At 41.5% G+C, this 21131-nt stretch overlaps 1 protein-coding gene across 2 annotated transcripts in view; it reads right to left on the bottom strand.

Moving 5' to 3' along the window:
* The window catches only part of map1aa (microtubule-associated protein 1Aa), a 37718-nt gene that overhangs the window by 8859 nt on the left and 7728 nt on the right, over positions 1-21131 (bottom strand). Inside the window, exons 1-3 of one of the 2 annotated variants that reach the window (XM_077593737.1) lie at positions 16960-17017; positions 1037-1119; positions 10-150 (exon numbers count right to left, since the gene is read on the bottom strand). Coding sequence is in view for 1 of the 2 variants with exons in the window: in XM_077593728.1 (XP_077449854.1) it covers positions 10-150; positions 1037-1119 (224 nt within the window). In the remaining variant the exon portion in view is untranslated. Of the gene's footprint in view, positions 1-9; positions 151-1036; positions 1120-16959; positions 17018-21131 lie in introns of those variants that run through there. The other variant, XM_077593728.1, reaches the window with a different exon arrangement.

The following is a 21131-nucleotide window of genomic DNA, read 5'->3' as shown; positions in this document are numbered from 1 at the left end:
TGCACTTACTTGAGTGTTAGAAACAATATCAAAGAAATGCTGACACGTGAAGGCTCCACCTTGGAGAAGGATGTCACCTCCCTGGTCAGAGCTCTGTCCACTCAGTATCAGTAGTTTATTTCCAGCCAAGTCAGTGAGCAAAGAACGGATCTGGATAAAGTGCACAAGCATTTCCCATTAACGTATCTGAAATGCAAAGATGGCATATATAAAATGTCCCGAGGCAAAGTGGTGAGACAGAATTTAGTCCATAGAGCCAAAGCCTTAATTGTCCATTCCAATATCTAACCCAGGAGTGGGCACACCGATCCTCGAGGGCCATTGTAGGTACATGTTTTTGTTGCAACCGATCCAGCAAAGACACTTTAACCAATGCGATTTCTGCAGAAACAAGAAGAACCTGGCTGCAATCCACTGATTGCACTCGTAGGACACCAGATTGGTGAAAAGATGTCCTCTTTATGGGTTGAAATGAAAGCTTGCACCCACTGCGGCCCTTTGTGGAATAGTTTGCCCACCCCTGATTTAACCCATTGATTTATTGTCAATTTAGATTTTAAAGACTGAATTTTACATCCTTCACTTTTACATGCTTCACATTAAGACCCTAGAGCAGTGGACCGGAACCGGTCCGCGAGCTACCTAGTGTATGACTACCCAGAGTAAAATATATTAACGTTTTCAATCTTGCCCTCCTACTTGAAATGAGAAAAGTTGTTATAATAATAATTATAATAAATAATTGCTATTTTGCCTGGGACTTGTTTTTTTTCTGCCGTCGTGGGTGTTGTTCGTTCACCGACCCCACCCCTACACAATTTTGTCTTAAGTCGTCGCCCTTCACATTAGCCAGTCCACGAGAAAATAGAAAGAACTTTACCGGTCCACGGTGAGAAAAAGGTTGGGGACCGCTGACCTAGAGTGTAATTTTATGTTTTCATTTTTTTCTTAATAGTTCACAGAATACATTGTTAATTTCTTATCAGTTTTGTTCATGTTTTTTACTTGGTTGGATGCAAGTCAAGGGATGTCTCACCTCTGAAGAAACAGCCTCTAAAGATGGGTTGACCAACACCACTGTCTCAAGGATGTCACTCTGATAATGCAGAATCCGCTGGCCTAACAAAAACACACAAAATGTGTAAAGTTACAACACGATGTAAGAAAGAAGTCTTAAACGGGTGAGCACAGCACCGGTAATTTAAAGTAAATACAAATGACGGCGAAAGATCGTGATCATGATCTCAAAATCGTACTCTGACCCTCAAGTACGTATGGCTTCAAGTACATGTTGTGTTGAAAAGTTAATGAAAATTGCAAAAAGCAAGTATTCTACCTGCATGTGTTACCAGGTACTCCAGTTTCTTTTCACATTCCTAGAACAGCCTCGGTGGATTAATTGAAGACTCTAAATTGACAATAGGTCTGAACATGGGTAGTATGTGTAAGCATGATTGTTTGTATGTAGCAGAAGTTGGCCCCAAGGGGACATATCACATTGAGAGCAAGGCCAGCACCAATACTGTCCCACCGTTGCATTTTCTCACGCAAAATACAAAAGCTAAAAAATATTATTTTCCCCTTTTTTCTTGAAATTGGCCACAATGGTCACAAGGATACATTTTCTTTCCATCTCGCTTCACTTTAGGATTAAGTTCCATTCGCCTGACTGTTGCTACACCCTTTCAAAAATGTCTCCTGCCTAAACTATGCAGGTTGTATCCTAAGGGGAAGAAATATCGAGGGAAATGATGCATGTGCTGTACAATTACTCACTGTATTTTTCAGACTATAAATCGCACCAGCCAAAGAAATCACAATGGAGGGAAAATAAATATATATACAGTTGTGGTCAAAAGTTTACATACACTAATGTCATGGCTCTCTTGGCTCTCTGATAGGGTGATTGGAACAGATACCTCTTTGTCACAAAAAACATTCATGAAGTTTGGTTCTTTTAAGACTTTATTATGGGTTGACAGAAAAGTGATCAAATCTGCTGGGTCAAATATATACATACAGCAACACAAATAAGCAATTTTGGTGACTTAGAAAGTTGTGTCAGTGAAATGAGCTTCATAGCATGGCCTCTTAACTTCTTGTGAGTGATTATGAGTAACAACAGCTGGTGACTTCACTGAGGCCATTTAAATAGGGCTCATTGGATGCAAACGCCCACAAAGGCTACAATGGGAAAGTCAAAGGAGCTCAGCATGGATCTGAAAAGGTGAATCCTTGACTTGAACAAAAACAATATTTTGCAAGTATAAAGTGCATGGCACTGTTTTGTCACTGCCACGATCAGAAAGAAAACGCAACCTATCACCTGCTGCTGAGAGAAAATTGGTCAGGAGGGTGAATTCAACCGAGAATCGAGATCTGCCAAGAATTAGAAGCTGCTGGAACACAGGTGTCAGTGTCCACAGTCAAGCATGTTTTGCATCTCCATGGACTGAGAGGCTGCCGTGCAAGAAGGAAGCCCTTGCTCTAAAAGCGGCACCTTACGGCTCGACTGAAGTTTGCTGCTGATCACATGGACAAAGATAAGACCTTCTGGAGGAAAGTTCTGTGCTCAGACGAAACAAAAATCGAGCTGTTTGGCCACAATGCCCAGTAATATGTTTGGAGGAGAAAAGGTGAGGCCTTTAACCCCAAGTACACCATGCTTACCGTCAAGCACGGTGGTGGTAGTATTATGCTGTGGGGCTGTTTTTGCTGCCAATGGAACTGGTGCTTTACAGAGAGTAAATGGGATAATGAAGGAGGATTACCTTCAAATTCTTCAAGATAACCTAAAGTCATCAGCCCGAAGATTGGGTCTTGGGCGCAGTTGGGTGTTCCAACAGGAAGATGACCCCAAACACACATCAAAAGTGGTAATGGAATGGCTAAATCAGGCTATAATTAAGGTTTTTGAATGGCCTTCCCAAAGTCCTGACTTAAACCCAATTGAGAACTTGTGGACAATGCTGAAGAAACAAGTTCATGTCAGAAAGCGATCAAATTTAACTGAACTGCACCAATTCTGTCAAGAGGAGTGGTCAAAGATTCATGATGGCTACCAAAAGCGCCTTATTGAAGTGAAAATGGCCAAGGGACATGTTACCAAATATTAGCGCTGCTGTATGTATATTTTTGACCCAGCAGATTTGATCACTTTTTTCTGTTCACCCATAATAAAGTCATAAAAGAACCAAACTTCATGAATGTTTTTTGTGACAAAGAAGTATCTGTTCCAATCACTCTATCAGAGAAAAATCTGAGTTGTAGAAATAACTGGAAACTCAAGAGAGCCATGACATTATGTTCTTCACAAGTGTATGTGAACTTTTGACCACAACTATATATATATATATATATATATATATATATATATATATATATATATATATATATATATATTGTCACCTTTTCCAAGATGGCGCCATCACGCGGCAGCCAGTGGCAGTAGCTCTGTCCACTCTTGTGTTTTCCGTGTTTTACAGCCCTTCTATCTTTTTTTTAATTACATTTTAATATTTCTTAATACATTGCTTTTTACTTTACTTTGTACTTTATACTTTTTACTTTTATGTTTTTACAACTTTCCTTGTTCTGTTAGCCTGGCTTCTTTCTGCTACTTCTTTTTTGGAACCATTCAGCCATGCCTACGCTGTCATACACATGAGACTAGCTGTTACAATACGCAGCAGAAGGAGAAACACCTCAATGCCGCTGGATATTCGGAGCGGGACAAAAGTGCTGGGAGAAGAACAATGTTCCCTCTAAGCTGCGCGCGTGCGCAATTGCGCACTACTCTCGTCTTCTCTGCGCAGCAGCAATCATATGGCGCGCAGTAATTATTATTTTTTTAAACCCCTTTCCCCATGATGGCGCCGTTTAAGCGGCAGCCAGTGGCAGTAGCTCTGTCCACTCTTATGTTTTTCGTGTTTTACAGCATGTTTTACATGAAAAATTAGAGGGAACATTGACATGCACCTGCTTGTGGCAGGTGTGATACTGGTGTGCCCATAGCGAGCAATGATGATGTCGTGACCGGATGATTCGCCTAAAGACGTTTCGCCGAATGAACGTTCGTTCAAACAGCGTTTAATGATTAAATACAAATACTAGTATTTGTTAGTTTAATGATTAAATACAAATACTAGTATTTGTATTTAATCATTAAACGCTGTTTTCAGCTGGATTTGACCAAATTTGAGAGCATTTTGAGCTGTTTGGCGAATGGACGTATATGGACGTTTTTTTGCCTCCATCGCGACATCATCGCAACATTTTACCGAGGAATTCACTTCCCTGGGCTCGGTTCTAATGTCCAAAGAGCTCCGGTATTTGTATTTAATCATTAAACGCTGTTTTTAGCTAGATTTGGCCGAATTTGAGAGCATTTTGAGCCGTTTGGCGAATGGACGTATATAGACGTTTTTTTGCCTCCATCGCGACATTTTACCGAGGAATTCACTTCCCTGGGCTCGGTTCTAATGTCCAAAGAGCTCCAGTATTTGTATTTAATCATTAAATGCTGTTTTAAGATGGATTTGACCCGATTGCTGTCACTTTACGGCTCGGTTCTGCTACATCTGCCCGCCCAAGAGTGCTTATTCCCGGGCTGCCATGCCCGCCCAAGAGTGCTTATTCCCGGGCGGCCATTGATGGTAGACTAATAAATTGAGAGTGATGAGCGGCAAAGGGAAATGAATCATTGATTTTTACTATAATTTGGACAACGCCGGCGGCGGGCCGGATTAAAAATCCTAACGGGCCGAGGTTGAAAAACTTGTACACACACGATCTGGGGGCAGGGCGAGCGTGCGAATCCCGTTTCGGCGAAACCTCCGTTCGGCGGAACATCCATTCGGCGACCTGCCCGTCTGTCAAACGTCCGTCGGCGAAACGTCTTTAGGCGAATCATCCGAGTACTGATGATGTCGCTCACACTGGTACTCAGTGCGCTCAGGGAGGTTGTCTTTCTGCCCAGACCAACGAAAAATTAGAGGGAACATTGGAGAAGAACCAACGCTTCTGACCAACCATTCCATCATGGGATAAGATGGAAGAGCTGTCGGCGCTTACCAGGCGGGAAACGGAGTCGAGGGGTTCTACTCTGCTACTGTTGTCTTCAGCTCCAGACTACTGAGGGTGCCCCTTTTCCATAAAATCAGATCATTAATCACTCTGATGTTTTTCGATTATTTTGTGCGTAATATTGATTGTCATCATACGCCTTTTCTTCGTACTACCCTTCATTGCACCTGCTTGCTTTGGACCAATTGTTTTTCCCTCAATTCTGCACTGACTAACGCAAAAAAAACATGGAAAAAAATGCAACGCTCTGCCCAGTGCGTATAGAGAAAGATAGTGTACTGTTATCATAAGCAGCCTCTCACGTCTAGTATGCTCTTATCTCAAAATTTGTCTCATATCTCAAGGCAAATATTTGCTCGAGATTGTAGCCGTATCTTAAATTTATCGTATGTCGGGGCACTCGTATGTCAAGGTATTACTGTTGTACCTTGTTAATCGACTCTTCGATCAGAATCGAACTAATGAGCACCCATTCCCTAGTCCAGGGAACCTATGGCTCGTGAGCCAGACGTGTCTCTTTTGATGGGTGCATAGGGCTCTCCGCTAATTTGTAAGCTAAAATGTGGAACCCGCTGAGAGAGAGCTGAGTCCCGAATGCACCAAAAAATGCCTCGCATTGGCACATCACAATGTTCGTGACACTACCTCAAGCTCAGCTATATCGGCCAACGGGAGCCTCGCGTTGGCACATCCATGGCGCCGACACTAATTCTAGTGCCGCTGCATCCACCAATGGGAGCCTCTCATTGGCACATCTGTGTTCGCGACATTACCTCAAATGCGCTCCATTGACCAATGGGAGCTTTGCCTTGACACATCACAATTTAAATGGCGCCGGAACTAATTGTAGCACTGTTTTAGTCATAATTTTTCTTTTCTTTTCCCATGCGTGTGCTGCAGATACTCATTGGTGAACAATAGTGTAAAAATGTTATTAAAAGAATGTAGATACTTATTGTACTTTAAAAGTGTTGAAATGAAAAAAAAATGCATGCATTTATTTTTACTTTAAAATTCTGGGTATGGCTCACAAGGAATTAAATATAAAAATATGCGTTGTTTTTGGTTCTCGGTCTAGAAGGTTCCCGACCCCTGCCCAAGACCAATGATGGGCAAACTATTCTACAAAGGTCACGGTGGGTGAAGGTTTTATTTCCAACCCATCAAGAGGACACCTTTTCACCATTTTGTTACTATATTAGAAGTGCAGCCAGTGGATTGCAGTCAGGTGCTTCCTATTTTAACAGAAACCTCATTGGTTAAAATGTCTGTGGTGGATCGGTTGGAACAAAGAGCAAGACCCACTGTAGCCCTGGAGGACCGGTTTGCCCGCCCCTACCCTCGATTGGTCACCAGTTAGACATATGGCTTATAAAGAGACAAATAACCATTGCCCCCCACAATCACACTGCCACGGAATGTGAATCGAACTCAAGGTGCCCGCACCGAAGTCAACTGAAAGAACCACCGCACAATCGGGTGGCCCTTTATTATCAAGAAAAGAAAATTAAAAAGCTTCCACACACACACACACACACTGACGACACAACATAAAAAATGATTTGAGTTTCAGAAAAACTGCTAAATTGGTATGTTTGGCATAAAACTGAAGAAAATGGACATATATAAGACACGTCATACTTCTGTATAAATTCTTCAACATATGTCATCACAAGTACCCATGATAAAATATGGGAAACCTCTCACCTTTAACCACCTTTTCATCTCATTTCTCCCATCTTGGTCTTCCCAGCCCATTAAACATATTCTCTACTCACACACACAAAATACTGGAACAATCACTGGCTTTACTAGCCTCATTGGCTGTTGCCATGGCGACACTGATGTGACTGTCTATGTAAGATGAGTTATACTGACCCAGTCTTAGTGGAGGGAGACGCATTGCAGCATTTCTGCAAGAGGGAGGGAAGGCTTATGCTGCGTGACAGTCTGCAAGCAGCATCACCCAGTAGAGGAATTAAGCACCAACACATAGTGTCACATGTAGGCATTCACTTCTAACAAGAACTATATTTAGATCTTGCTGCTTCCACTAAAAATAACATATTTTATTGTGTACACTTGATTTCAAGAATCCTTCATTAAACTAATCATAGAGAGAAATATTGTTCCATAGTAATCTGTGTAACACTAACCAGCCATTGTTCATTTCGATGTTTTTTGAACAGTGTGTGGCCCAATTTGTGGATGTTCTATGAAGCACACTAATAATCTCGTTTTGCGCAGCTGCTAATCAAATTTTTAACGGGTGGACGATTCTTGTCTTAACAAACACGAAAAAACACAGGCACATCCTGTACTTCAAATAAATTGCACATGTCACAAGTACAGAGAAAAGAAATGCCTTTACATTTCCAATACGTCAAAGAGATCAAGTACAACGGACACAGAATGGGATGCGAGCCAGGTCGCCAAGAAGAAACTGATTTCATTAGGTGAAAAAACAACCCAGATAGTGAAAGAGGAGGGGGCAAACTCCTTAATGTATTTTCTCAAGCCAGAACCATCAGCATTTAACAAACCCTTCAGAATTAGATATTCATTCATTTTCCGTAACGCTTATCCTCACAAGGGTCGCAGGGGTTGCTGGAGCCTATCCCAGCCAATGGGCACCCTGAATTGGTGGCAGGCCAATCACAGAAGAATCGGATGAGGCAATTTTTTACAAATTCAATACCGATCAATCTAAACTACAATACTAATCTCATCTCATTTTCTGAACCGCTTTATCCTCATTAGGGTTGCGGGGGGTGCTGGTGCCAATCCCAGCTGTCTCTGGGCCAGAGGCGGGGAACACCCTGAATCGGTGGCCAGCCAATCGCAGGGCACAAGGAGACGGACAACCATGCACACACACCCATGCATAGGGGCAATTTAGAGTGTCTAATCAGCCTACCATGCATGTTTTTAGAATATGGGAGGAAACCGGAGTACCCGGAGGAAACCCACACAGGCCCGAGGAGAACATGCAAACTCCACACAGATGGACATGACCTGGATTTTAACCCAGGACCCAGAACTGTGAGGCCGATGCGCTAACCACTCGCTCCAACGGGTCGCATACAATGCTAATATTTAACAAATTCCAGTGAAAATACTCATTTTGACGAGACGTTTTATAAATAGGTCAAAATTTGAGACCACTCTCCCCATTGGTGTTAGGCCCTCTCCCTGTCTCACCTGAGTCAAGTGAAGGGAGTTTGCCTGATTAAATGGTACGACGTCAGAAGGCTGTGGCAGCCACAGCTGCATCTGTTCCAAGACAAACTATTTGTTGAAATAAACCTGTCATATGACCACTCAGTGCTTCCCCGCTGTCTGCTTTGGGATCCTCACCAGTTCTGCGATCCGTAACAATAGGTCTGTTAGACTTCCTTATACCAAGTGCGAGTCAACCTTGCACTGAGAAAACCAGTTTCTCCTCCCATCAGATCGAGGACTAGCAGTTCAAACAAATGGAATAAGGATGTAAATTTAGGGAAACTTGTCCAAAACCTGGTCTAAAATGCCACTTTACCTAGATTTAGTCAGCGTATGAAAATAGGGCTCTTCATTTTTTAACCTTAATTGACCCCTTGGACCTAATCGCCAAAACCCTGAGGTTCGAGCAAACCAAGGTGAAAAAGCATTTTTCTCAAGTAAGACATCATTACATCACTAGACAACATATTCAAGGTTTTGGAACGGGGATTTGGAGACAGATTCGTCACGTATGTGGATGTTGCACTGTTGCCTATCAGGTGCTCGCGCCCCCAAGATGACGAGGGCGGGACTACGATGTTTAATGACAAAAGTCAGTGCAGAATGGCGGAGGTTGGTCGCTAATACGAGAGGAGTTTACTACTTCTCGTTGGCAAGTGGTCGTGCGTTATCCTATTGTGAGGACATTTTTCTGCATTATTTTTGGAATAATTTGAAGGGAAGACAAAAGCAAACAACCCTCGATAGGTTGCAGGTGAAAGTCAGGGTGGAGCCGGGGCAAATAGAGCCAACCCAGGAGAAAAAAGGTCTAAAAATGTAAAACAAAATTAGAATTAAGTGTAAGGTTAGATTAAACTTATTTTTTAGTGTGTCTGTATCGTAACCCAAGTTAATTTAAATTTGACTGCCAATGCTCTAGTCAAATACAATATAAAATTATTTATTGCTTATCTTACTGTAATTTAATTGACATGGGAGCTGCCAGTGCCAAATTGGTGAAATGTGGCTCAAAAGAGTGGTTCTGCTTATTCCTGCTAAATGAAGGCGTGGTTGAAATGAACCCTTTAAATGTAGGAATTATGTTGTTGTGGTGTTTTTGTCTTTCATTTTTACCATTCCAGGGCACATTCATGTTAAAAACTCCTCATTTAAATTGGATGTGTATCACCGTCTGGCAATCAATAAGTTTAATGCTCTGAATGTAAAATTGGAGTGTTACTTGGGGCCATAACATAGTGCAGTGTTAATAAATTTGTTTAATTTATTTACATTTTTTTAAACACAGTACAACAAATGAAATAATGATAATTAAGTCTTTTTTAATGGCCAACATAATCTCTTGCTCTATAAAAGGTATAAGGTCTTAAGTGTCAACTGTTTAATAGTTGTCCATTGTAGTTAACCACTGCCCCGGAAAGGGATATAATTTGAGAAAATATAAATGAAAAGGTATTTCAAGGAATTGTGAGCATTTTTTACAAGTTTGAATCAAATCAAGAGTTAAAAGCATATGTGTAAGCTCTACAATATGTGGTTAGTTGGTTAGCAAGTCTACCTCACACTCCTGACATTAATTGTTTATTCTCGGGCTATGTATGTGTGCTGTTTGCATGTTCTCCCCCATGCCTGCCATACTCCAATTTATCCACAGGTGTGAGTGTGAAAGGTTCTTTTTCCTTTAAGTGCTCTGCGATTGGGTGGCAACAAGTTCAGGGTGTATCGTATTGTCTCGCATATAAGCTGTATGTATTTGTAACTCAAAAAAACGACAACTGAATCAAGGGTATGGCTTATACGCCCACAAGATTTACAGCGTTGCTATACCCGTTTTCAACAGTTGATGTCGGCAAATTAACATGTACTATTTGTAGGTTATTTTCAGTTTTGCAGGAAGAAAACAACCATAACTGGATGAATTACTAACTTCCTTATGATATTGACCCTAATAATAACCTTTTGATTCATACAGTACCTCAGAAATACTACATGCGAGGATTTTTCTTACAATTTTGCCTTCAAAGTAATACATTTATACTCCCTATTAAAACTATGAATATGGAGGTGAAAATTGTGGATCAGGAGGGCGGCTTATACGCCAGAAATTGTAAAATTCAACGATTCTAAGGCAATTTTATGAGTGCTGCTTATACGTGGGGGTGGCTTATATGCAAGAAAATACGGTACCTTGTCTTCCGCTCAGCTGGGATAGGCTCCAGCACCCCCGCGATCCTCAGTGGGAAAAGCAATACAACAAATTCTGTATTCTGCATTCAGTAAACCTCTCAACTGAAGGGGAGCAGAAAAAACACTTTCTACTTCACGAAAAATGTGTGATGTTTGACAGTGTGGAGGTGTATAAAGGAATCAATCACAAGCTAAAGAAGCCTACACATTCTTGCTTCTGGAGCATGATGAGAAGTGTTTTGCAGCCTCCGACATCTGAAATGAGCGCATCCACTGCCCACATAATCCCCAACTAGAGACTCACAGGCCAAAATGTCACCTGTTCTCCGCTATGTATATTTGTAAACCCTCCACGGCTCAGTGCCCTCTATGTGACTCCACAATGTGGCACGCTGACATGTAGACAAGCATAAGAAATATTTTTTCAGCATTTCAGAAAACATCACATGACAGAGAACGGACGTATTTACTATATATAAAAAATGTGTTAAAAATAAAATACTGAACGTCTAAAGTACAAACAAACAGAAGGTTTAAATTAAGATGAGGGGGGGGGGAAGCAATGATATTTCCTGATAAGAAATCCAGCATAAATGTATTTCGTAGAAATGTTCAAATTTTGCAAGGGAAAATTTGAAGTTAGAAAAACTATAAACAGACAAAAGCCATTATATACAGTGGTACCTCGAGATACGAGCTTAATGCATTCCGGGACTGAGCTCGTATGTTGATTTTCTCGTAACTCAAACGAACGTTCCCATAGAAATGAACTAAAAACAAATTAATTCATTCCAACCCTCTGAAAAAACACCAAAAACAGGATATTGGATTGGAAAAACATCTTTATTTGTTCTAATTCGCCATCTATTAACAAAGTAACAAATAACTAGTGGTTTAATTGTACTACAATGTGTTTAATAGTTCAAAAATTTGACGGATTTCGCGGAAGGGAGAGCGAGTGACAGAGAGAGGGGGGAGACTTTTTGCGCGGCAACGCGCTCGTAACATAACATAAACAAATTTAAATAAACTTGGATTACGATGCAGACACATTCAAAAATTAATTTAATCTAACTTTACACTAGCCTTAATTTTAATTTTGTTTTACATTTGTATACCTTTCCTATCCCGGGTTGGCTCTATTTGCCCTGCCTCCACCCTGACTTTCAGATGCAACCTATCGAGGCTTTTTTGCTTTTGTGTTCCCTTCAAAATATTCAGAAAATGTTGCACACAAATGTCCTCACAATAGGATAACGCACGAACACTTGCCAACGAGAAGTAGTATATATAACTCTTGTATTAGCGATCGCTTCGCCATTCGCAATGACTAACGGGGAAAAAAACACTGAAAAAATGCAACGCTCCGCCCAGTGCTCATAGAGACATTACACGAGGGAGTTGCGACCAGAGAGACAATACACGAGGGAGTTGCGGGGGGAGAGACAGTGCCCATGATGTTCTTATGAGTAGCCTCTCGTATCCACTGTCTGCTCGTATATCAAAATGTATCTCGTATCTCAAGATAAATATTTGCTCAAAATTTTACTCGTATCTCAAATTGCTCATATGTTGGGGCACTCATATGTCGTGGTACCACTGCATTCTTTATACAATTACAATGGAAGAAAACTGAAAAGAAACCAGTTCAACACTTTAATGAACAAATTATGATTTTAGCACTCATTTACATTGCTAGACTGTCACAATGAAATTTCCCGAATACGGGATGAATAAAGTTATCCAATCCAATCCAACCCATGTTGACTGGGAGAGGCAAAGGAACACATTCATTCGCAGTGTTTTTTTCGTCTGACTTGGGTACGAGCAGCGTAGGTTCGATTGCCACTCGGTGGTAGTGTGATTGTGAGAGCAAATGGATGTTTGTCTCTATGTGTGCCCTACTGGAGACTTAGGGTGTGCTCTGCTTTTCACCCGGAATCAGCTGGGAAAGGCTCCAGCACTCCCCGATCCTGACAAGGATAAGTGTTGTTCATAAATTAAAGCATGAATGAATGAATAAACAAATACAATAATAAATGGGTCCGCCTTGGGGTGGGACTTCGGTCCGGGCAGGCGTGTGCTTGATTCCCCCTGGTGGCGGTATGATTGTGAGTGCGGATGGTCGTTTGTCTCTCTGTGTGCCGTACAGGTGACTGGCGACCAGTCTAGGATGAAGTCTGCCTTTCGTCCGAAATCAGCTGGGTTAGGGTGCAGCAACCCTTTCGAGCATGTGCGGTATGGAAGATGAATGAATGAATAATAATAAATGGTAATTCAAAAATATCCATTCATTCATTCATTTCATTCACTGCTTATGCGCAAAAGGGTAATAACAATAAAATGGTTCACTAGCAAGAAAGGGGATGTCCCACCATTAGCTTGCAACTATTACTCACTACAGTGGTACTTCGACATACGAGCAATTTGAGATACGAGTAAATTTTCGGGCAAATATTTATCTTGAGATACGAAACAAATTTTGATATACGAGCATACAGCGGATGCGAGAGGCTGCTCTTAAGAACATCATGGGCACTGTCTTTCTGGTCGCAACTCCCTCGTGTAATGTCGCTACGAGCACTGGGCGGAGCGTTGCATTTTTTTTCCCGTTAGTCAGTGCGAATGGCGTATATACTACTTCTGGTTGGCAAGTGGTTGTGCGTTATCCTATTGTGAGGACATTTGTGTGCATCATTTTGGTAATATTTTGAAGGGAATACAAAAGCAAACAACACTCAATAGGTTGCATCTGAAAGGCAGGGTGGAGGTGGGGCAAATAGAGCCAACCCGGGAGAAGAAAGGTATAAATTTAGAATTAGGTTTAGTGTAAGGTTAGATTAAACTTATTTTTGAGTGTGTCTGTATCGTAACCCAAGTTCATTTAAATTTGTTTGTTATGTTACGAGCGCGTTGCCATGCAAAAAGTCCCCCCCTTTCTCTGTCCCTCTCTCTCTCCTCTCCGCGAAATTCGTCTAATTTTAGTACAATTAAACACATTTTAGTACTATTAAACTACTAATTATTTGTTACTTTGTTATTAGATGGCGAATTAGAACAAACAAAAATGTTTTTCCAATCCAAAATCCTGTTTTGGGTGTTTTTTCAGAGGGTTAGAATGAAGTTATTTGTTTTTAGTTCATTTCTATGAGAACGTTCGTTTGAGTTACGAGTAAATCAACATACGAGCTCAGTCCCGGAACGAATTTAGCTCGTATCCCAAGGTATCACATCTCTGCAACTAAAGGTATAAAGATGACAGACGAGACCTTGATATGCACTTTCTTATGGTTTCCTGAGATATTGTTACGTCGAGGCGAGGTAACGAGGAATTAGGACCCAATCGCAGGGAAGCAGGCGAGGACGAGGGAGGTGGTGCTCAAACCAAAACTTTAATAACTTAAACAGGATCTTAGAAAATAACAAAGACTTAGAATTCAAATCACATAACCAAACCTGACAAGGGGAGACACGGGAAAGCGAGGAACGTGGCACATGGGACATGGTAACGTGGAAACATGGTAACGTGGAAACATGGCGTGGACGAACAACAGCAGACGATCCGACGAATTACATAACAATCAGTGGGGTTTAGATAGACTGACATGGGTTGACGAGACAATTAGGAACACCTGGGAAACACACGAGGGAGCAAGCAGGGAATACACCAGGGGCGGAGAAACGACAGCTGAACACAATGGGCAATCACTCAGACAGGACACCAGGGGGGAAAAAACATAACAAAACCAAGACACCCTAACAGATGTGGACACTTTAAAGCAGGTCTTCAAACTTCTCTCTTCTCATTTTTTGAGATATCTCTACGCAGTTTGGATTCGACTGGAGAAAAAAACTGTTCCAAATTCCATCAGAAACTTAGCAGAGTCCTTTTCATTGCAGTTTTTGCTGAAATAATACTAGATCCAAGTTCTAAATTTGGTAAAAGGGGAAAGCAGGATGACAGCATCTTTGCGAATTGCATTGAACCCTTTCACACTCGGCTGCCGCTTAGTACTTAACTCAAAGTGATTTATGAAACCAAGATGTTGTAAAATGTACGTCTTTCAAGATGTGTTACTGTGATGTATAGCTGATTTGTAAATGCTGCTTTAGCTGAATGTCGTGTGAATAATAAAGAGTAAAGTACTCCACAGGCTCGTGTGGGTAGTTTGACATTAGGGATGGAAATTGATAAGAATTTAGGCATTCTGATTCCTTATCAACTCGGTTATCAATTCTCATTGAGTGAGAGAATGAAACAATAAAATGATATGTAATGAAATCTATGTTATTCTAATGATATTAATAGCAAATATGTCACTGTGTATTGGTGTACTATCATCTACATGGTTTGCATCTTGATATTTTATTTCTTTTTCAGATTAAATGGGATTAACTTTGTATTATTAACCATTTATTCACAAGCAACACATTCTGTATAAGACAACAATTAATTAATAAAAGGATAAAAACAGAAATAGCGCAAAAATTGAATGAGAAATTTCTGGTAATACAAAATGTTTTCCAAAAAAATAAGATTATTATCAAAAATAGTTCATCAGACGTTCATCAATTACAATTAACACAATTTTATTTGTTATTTTATGACTATTCTTTCACAACGGAGAGAATGAATTTTGTCCGTGTGGCCTTGAAGTAAAGCTGGAAAATGTTATTATAATGCACTTAATTGTGAACTGTACACACAAGTGACTGTTTTTGGTCATTTTTAAAAAATGCAATTACGATTCTATTTTTAATTACTAACGATTATATTTTTAAACAAGTATTTCGATATATTATAACAATATTAGGTATTAATACAATTTTATTAAAAGCTAAATTATCTCAATTATAATGGAAAAAAACAGAAATACCCTGTGCTTAGGCCCCAAGTACCCTTTTTTTCCATAGTATTTAACTCATTTCATGCCATTGATAGCAAAAGACATATCATTTAAACTAGGAGGACTGACCGTGAATCTTTCCGTGCCATCGACGGCACTTGACGTCCAATCTATTTTTACTGCGAGAGGGCAAATGAACATTCACCATCCATTTTGACTGGGAGAATAAACAAACGTTTTTTTTCACCCTCTCCCAGACAGAATGGATTTGACGTCTATCGCCGTCAACTGCAGCCAGTCAGTTAATTGAGTGCAAAATTCAATTCAACCACGAAAGGGTTATATTTCTTGTTGACACATTTGATTGACTACAACACCAAGTAGGAGACCAGATTAAAACATCATCAATCCATCTTTCTATTTAGGGAACTTTTGTCTAGACTGTTGCATAATTTCAGGCTCATTTGGAGAGTGAGGCTTAAGCCACATCACAGTACGAATTGGTCACTGATAAATAACGATGTATAGCATGGCCAATACCAGAGACTCATCATGATTTAAATGCGAAATTCAGCTCAGAAGATGTTGCTTCTTTTGACTGTAAATTAGGTCGCCCAAATTTATTGACCTAAAACGATAGCGGGCCAGTGGCTGAGTGGTTAGCGCACGGGTAGGGAACCTATTGCTCGGGGGCCATATGTGGCTCTTTCCATGGGTGCATATGGCTCTCCACTAACCTGTGAGGTAAAATATGAAAATCAGTGGTGAGAGAGCTGAGTCCCGAACGCACTAATAGGAGCGTCAGTGTGGCGTGGTGAAATGACAAAGAAAAACAGAAATGTTCATGTATTTTTACTTTTCAATTCTGAGAATGGCTCTCAAGAAATAACAGTAGAAAATATGAATTGTTTATGGCTCTCTCTGTCAAAAATGTTCCCGACCCCAGTGGGGGACCTAAGTTCAAATCCAGGTCGGCCCACCTGTGTGGAGTTTGCATGTTCTCCCTGTGCCTATGTGGGTTTTCGCCGGGTACATGTATGGTATGGTAGGGTGATTGGACGCTCTAAATGGCTCCTCGGTATGAGTGTGAGCGTGAATGATTGTTTGTCTCCTTGTGCCCTGCGATTGGCTGGCCACCAATTCAGGCGGGGTAGGCTCCAGCACCCCCCGCGACCCTAGTGAGGATAAAGCGGTTTAGAAAATGAGATGAGATGAAAACGATAGCGACTCTGCAGCGTAGCCCTTTTGCAGGAACAGTATGACATCATTGAAAGACACCACGTCGACAATGCAACATGTGCGCCTGCTTTAAAAGGACGCCGTGGAATTCGTGGTTAATATTTTTATTCCAGTGGCGCGTGATCGTTCGTTTGCCCAGCCAGTAAAATGGACGACGTCATCATCCATCATGTTACTTACACAAATCACACCGCGGCCTCCTTAAATCAAATACTGTAGCCCCCCAGTCAGATTCTTCCCCCAAAGTGACACCGTTCCGCACGCGCGTTGCAAATGACCGACGTGATGTTGTAAAATGGATCGCCACCTCTTCGACGAATCGTTCGCCTGTTTCGGAATAACACCGCGGGATGGAAAATGTGTAAATGTCGAGATGGCTTACCGTCCTTAGTTCGGCCGTGTGGATGGAGCTGTGTGGGTGGTTCGGTGATGCTGCTGGGCTGCGGAGGAGAGGAAGGCTGGGTCGGCCTGCTTTGACTGGAAGCTGATCATGCTACATTCAAGGACTGCTCGTAAAACCCAGCTTTCCTGGTGCCCGTGATTTGTTTAAGAGCGAGTGCACAGAGCGGCCCAATTTAGACAGGTCTAAGGTGATCATCATAATAACTGGTCTATTATATTCAAAATATGAAATGTAGATCCTGTAGAATTAGGAATGAATAACTGTTGTTGAGGGCAGCCCGGCGGCTTTAAAAATTAAATAAAAGTATCCGGAAAAAATGCACCTTTGTTCTATCGCGAACCTAATTTCAGCTACTTCATATCAGATCGTCTGTAATTCACAATCCATTCGAAGACTCCGTGACATAAAGCATCACAAAGTCCGAATATATTTTGTCAGTGGACTTTATGAGATGAAGATTGTCACACCTATACCTTCTAACTATACAGTGCACTGGTCAGGGGTGGGCAAACCAGTCCTCGAGGGCTGCTGTGGCTGCAAGTTTTGGTTGCAACCGATCCAGTAAAGGCACTTTAACCAATGAGATTTCTGCAGAAAACAAGAAGCACCTGACTGCAATCCACTGATTTCACTTGCAGGACACCAAATTGGTGAAAAGGCCTCTTTACAGGTTGGAATGAAAACCTGCACCCACTGCCGCCCTTTGTGGAATAGTTTGTCCACCCCTGGGTTAGTGCGTCGGCCTCACAGTGGGGGACTTGGGTTCAAATTCAGGTCGGTTTGCATGTTCTCTCTGGGCCTGCGTGGGTTTTCTCCGGGTACTCTGGTTTGCTCCCACATTCCAAAGAATTGCATGGTAGGCTGATTGGACACTCTAAATTGCCCTTAGATATGAGTGTGAGCGTGAATGGTTGTTTGTCTCCTTGTGCGCTGTGATTGGCTATGCCACCAAATTAGGGTGTCCCCCACCTCTGGCCCGAAGTCGGCTGGGATAGGCTCCAGCACCCCCTGTGACCCTAGTGAGGATAAAGCGGTACAGAAAATGAGATGAGGTAATTGTTGACGACCGATTGGTTTGCGCGTCGGCCTCACATTTCTGGGGTAGAGGGTTCCATCCGCGGTCGGTCCCCACTGTTTGGAGTTTGGATGTTCTCCCCAGTGTAGGGTGAGTTTTCTCTGGGTTCTCTGATTTTCTCCCACATTCCAAATACATGCATGGTAGGCTGTATGAACACGTTAAATTACCCCCAGGTATGAGTGTGAGGGTGAATGATTGTTCGACTCCTTGTGTCCTGCGATTGGATGGCCACCAATTCAGGGTGTCCTGGTGCCTGTATTTAGCTGGGATAGGCTCCAGCACCCCTGCCACCCTTGTGAGGATCATCAGTTCAGAAAATGAATGTATAACTGTCTTAGAGAAGCGGACTCCATATTTCCTCCATTTTTTTAATATTGTCATCCGTTGACTTCTTTAAAAAAAATTAAAACTAACATGTTTGCAGACATCTGATGCATGAATTCAATTGATTTCATCAAAGATGAATACAGATGTAGACAACAATAGTCACGGCATCAATACAAAGTAAAAGGTATATTTGGCACATCGCTGCAATGGTACTTCCATATTTTACATCGTGGCTGCCCATCTGCAGCCCCATTTTTAGGTGCCAACAGTAAATTATGAAAATCTGTTAAACATTGCCTCAGAAAAAGCTTGAGTTCAACCGACATTGTGACACAGTTCTCAGTTTCAACACTAGATGAAGAAAGTGCCTCTCCTTTAGCTCATTGCTCAAAACTTGACATGTTGAACTCAAGGTCGTAAACCAGAAATTCAGTTAAGAGATTAGACCTAAGTGGCCCGGTGGAGGAGTTGTTAGCATGTCCGCCTCCCAGTTATGAGATCAAGGGTTGGCAGGCAGTTTCAGGGCACAACATTACAAACAACCATTCATGCATACGCTCACATCTAAGGACAAATTAGTATTTTCAACCCCCCTACACACCATGTTTTTGGGATGTGAGGGGAAAGCATGTTAATCGGAGAAAACCCACGGAAGCAAGGGAGAATATGCAAACTCCACAGGGATTGAACCTTTTACGTAAGAAATGTGACTACTTTTCACCGTGTCACCTAGAATGACTTTCAGATTATTTTAATTAGGTTAGGTTAGAACTTTATTTCTTCCGGGATTCGGGAAATTTCTTGGTTGCAATAGCAAGAGAAGACACAAGACACACAAGACATTGTAGACCTAGGTAAAAAACTAAATACCAAAATGCAATAAAAAAATACTGACGAAATGGGTAAAGAAATATTTAAATTCAACCTTGAAAGGTTAGATACGGAAACCCCATGTGGCATGAGTAGCATATGCAATATAATTGTGGGGTAAACCAAAATAGTAGAAATGTATACATTTCCACATTATTCAACTTTGAAAAGGGGAACTTTTCAAGCAGTTATGAGTCAAACTGCTATCTCTGGAAGTGTACACTGCACTTCCACTGATTTTCCATAGTACATTTGCTCAGTAGTGTTGTGCATGAGCTGGAAACCTATCTCATCTCATTTTAAGCGAGGGGCATTAAAGTACACCGTGAACCAGACAATTCCCGGACACATGAAGACAAACAACAATTCAACTCACTTTCACAGCAATTGAACAATCAAAGTTCTAATAGTGCCAAAAGGAAAGCATAAGGCACATTTTACAACACTCACAAACACTTGTTTTTGTCATTCAAATTTATTTTTGTCCATTAATGACGAGGAAATGAAGAACAACAACAGCATTTGTTCATACCTATCCTAGTTCAATTCAATTCAATTCAATTTATTGGCGAAAGAAAAGCACAAAGGCTAAGGGCCAAAATGAATTAGACGTTTAGTGCTGTCAATGGCCTTGAAACATGAGTTAACAAGAAATTCCAAACCAAAATGCCACCAAATTAATAGGAAAAATATACAGATTCAGAAAAAATATCCCATGCCAGATAGCCAATTCATACATATATTAACTAATTTATTTTCCATACTGCTTGTCCTCAGAAAGGTCGCAGGAGTGCTGGAGCATATCCCAGCTGACTTCGAGCACCAGGCGGGGGACAGCCTGAATCGGTGGCCAGCCAATCGCAGGGCACAAGGGGACACAGGACAACCATTCACGCTCACACTCATACCCAGGGGCAATTGAGACTGTCCAACCAGCCTACCATGCATATTTGTGAGATGTGGGAGAAAACCTATGCAAGGTAGTGGAGAACATGAAAACTCCCCACAAAGAGGTCCGAACACGGGATTTAACTCTCGATCCCAGCACCAATTGGCAGCTCGGTAGTGCAGGTGGTTAGCGCGTCGGCCTCACAGCTCTGGGGTCCTGGGTTCAAATCCAAGTCAGTGCACCTGTGTGGTGTTTGCATGTTCTCCCCAGGCCTGAGCGGGTTTCCTCTGGGTACTCTGGTTTCCTCCCACATTCCAAAAACATACATGGTAGACTGATTGGACACTCTAAATTGCTTAAATTGCCCACAGGTATGGGTGTGTGTGCATAATTGTCCGTCTCCTTGTGGCCTACGATCGGCGAGCCACCGATTCAGGGTGTACCTGAATCAGCTGGGATTGGCTCCAGCACCCCCCGTAACTCTAATGAGTATAAAGCGGTTCAGAAAATGAGATGAGATCCTAGAACTATGAAGCCAATGCAAAATCACACAATATTATGTCCATCATGTCACCAACAAGAACAAGCTATAATAAACGTAAATAGTCTTCAAGATTTTTTCAATACATCAATAAACAGAAAATTTGCAGTAGTGCATACCAGAAGTACGACTTAAGCATATGCAAGTTGTCTAGGAGCTTGCATTCGGGTTCAGATGAAAGATAACTTAGGGATGCACACTATCCAAATGGCCAGCGCAGAATACACAGAAGCTGAAGGACTGATCAATAGGACCTGTTGAATTATTAATAAGCATGTATTTTCTTGGTTGCACACAAGACCTTGACTGAAAATTTGATCAGTACTAACCATGTCAGACGCATGAAGTGGTTTTATTTTAACATACATGTTTCGCCTTGTATGGAAAGATCTATCATTAAATAAATTAACTTTTTTTTGTCGTTGAAGCTTGAAGCGTTTACGTAA

This window comes from Stigmatopora argus, chromosome 2 (genome assembly GCF_051989625.1).
Source record: "Stigmatopora argus isolate UIUO_Sarg chromosome 2, RoL_Sarg_1.0, whole genome shotgun sequence".
Classification (NCBI taxonomy): domain Eukaryota; kingdom Metazoa; phylum Chordata; class Actinopteri; order Syngnathiformes; family Syngnathidae; genus Stigmatopora; species Stigmatopora argus.
The sequence above is the reverse complement of the archived record's forward strand: the minus strand, read 5'-3'. Positions and strand labels throughout refer to the sequence as shown.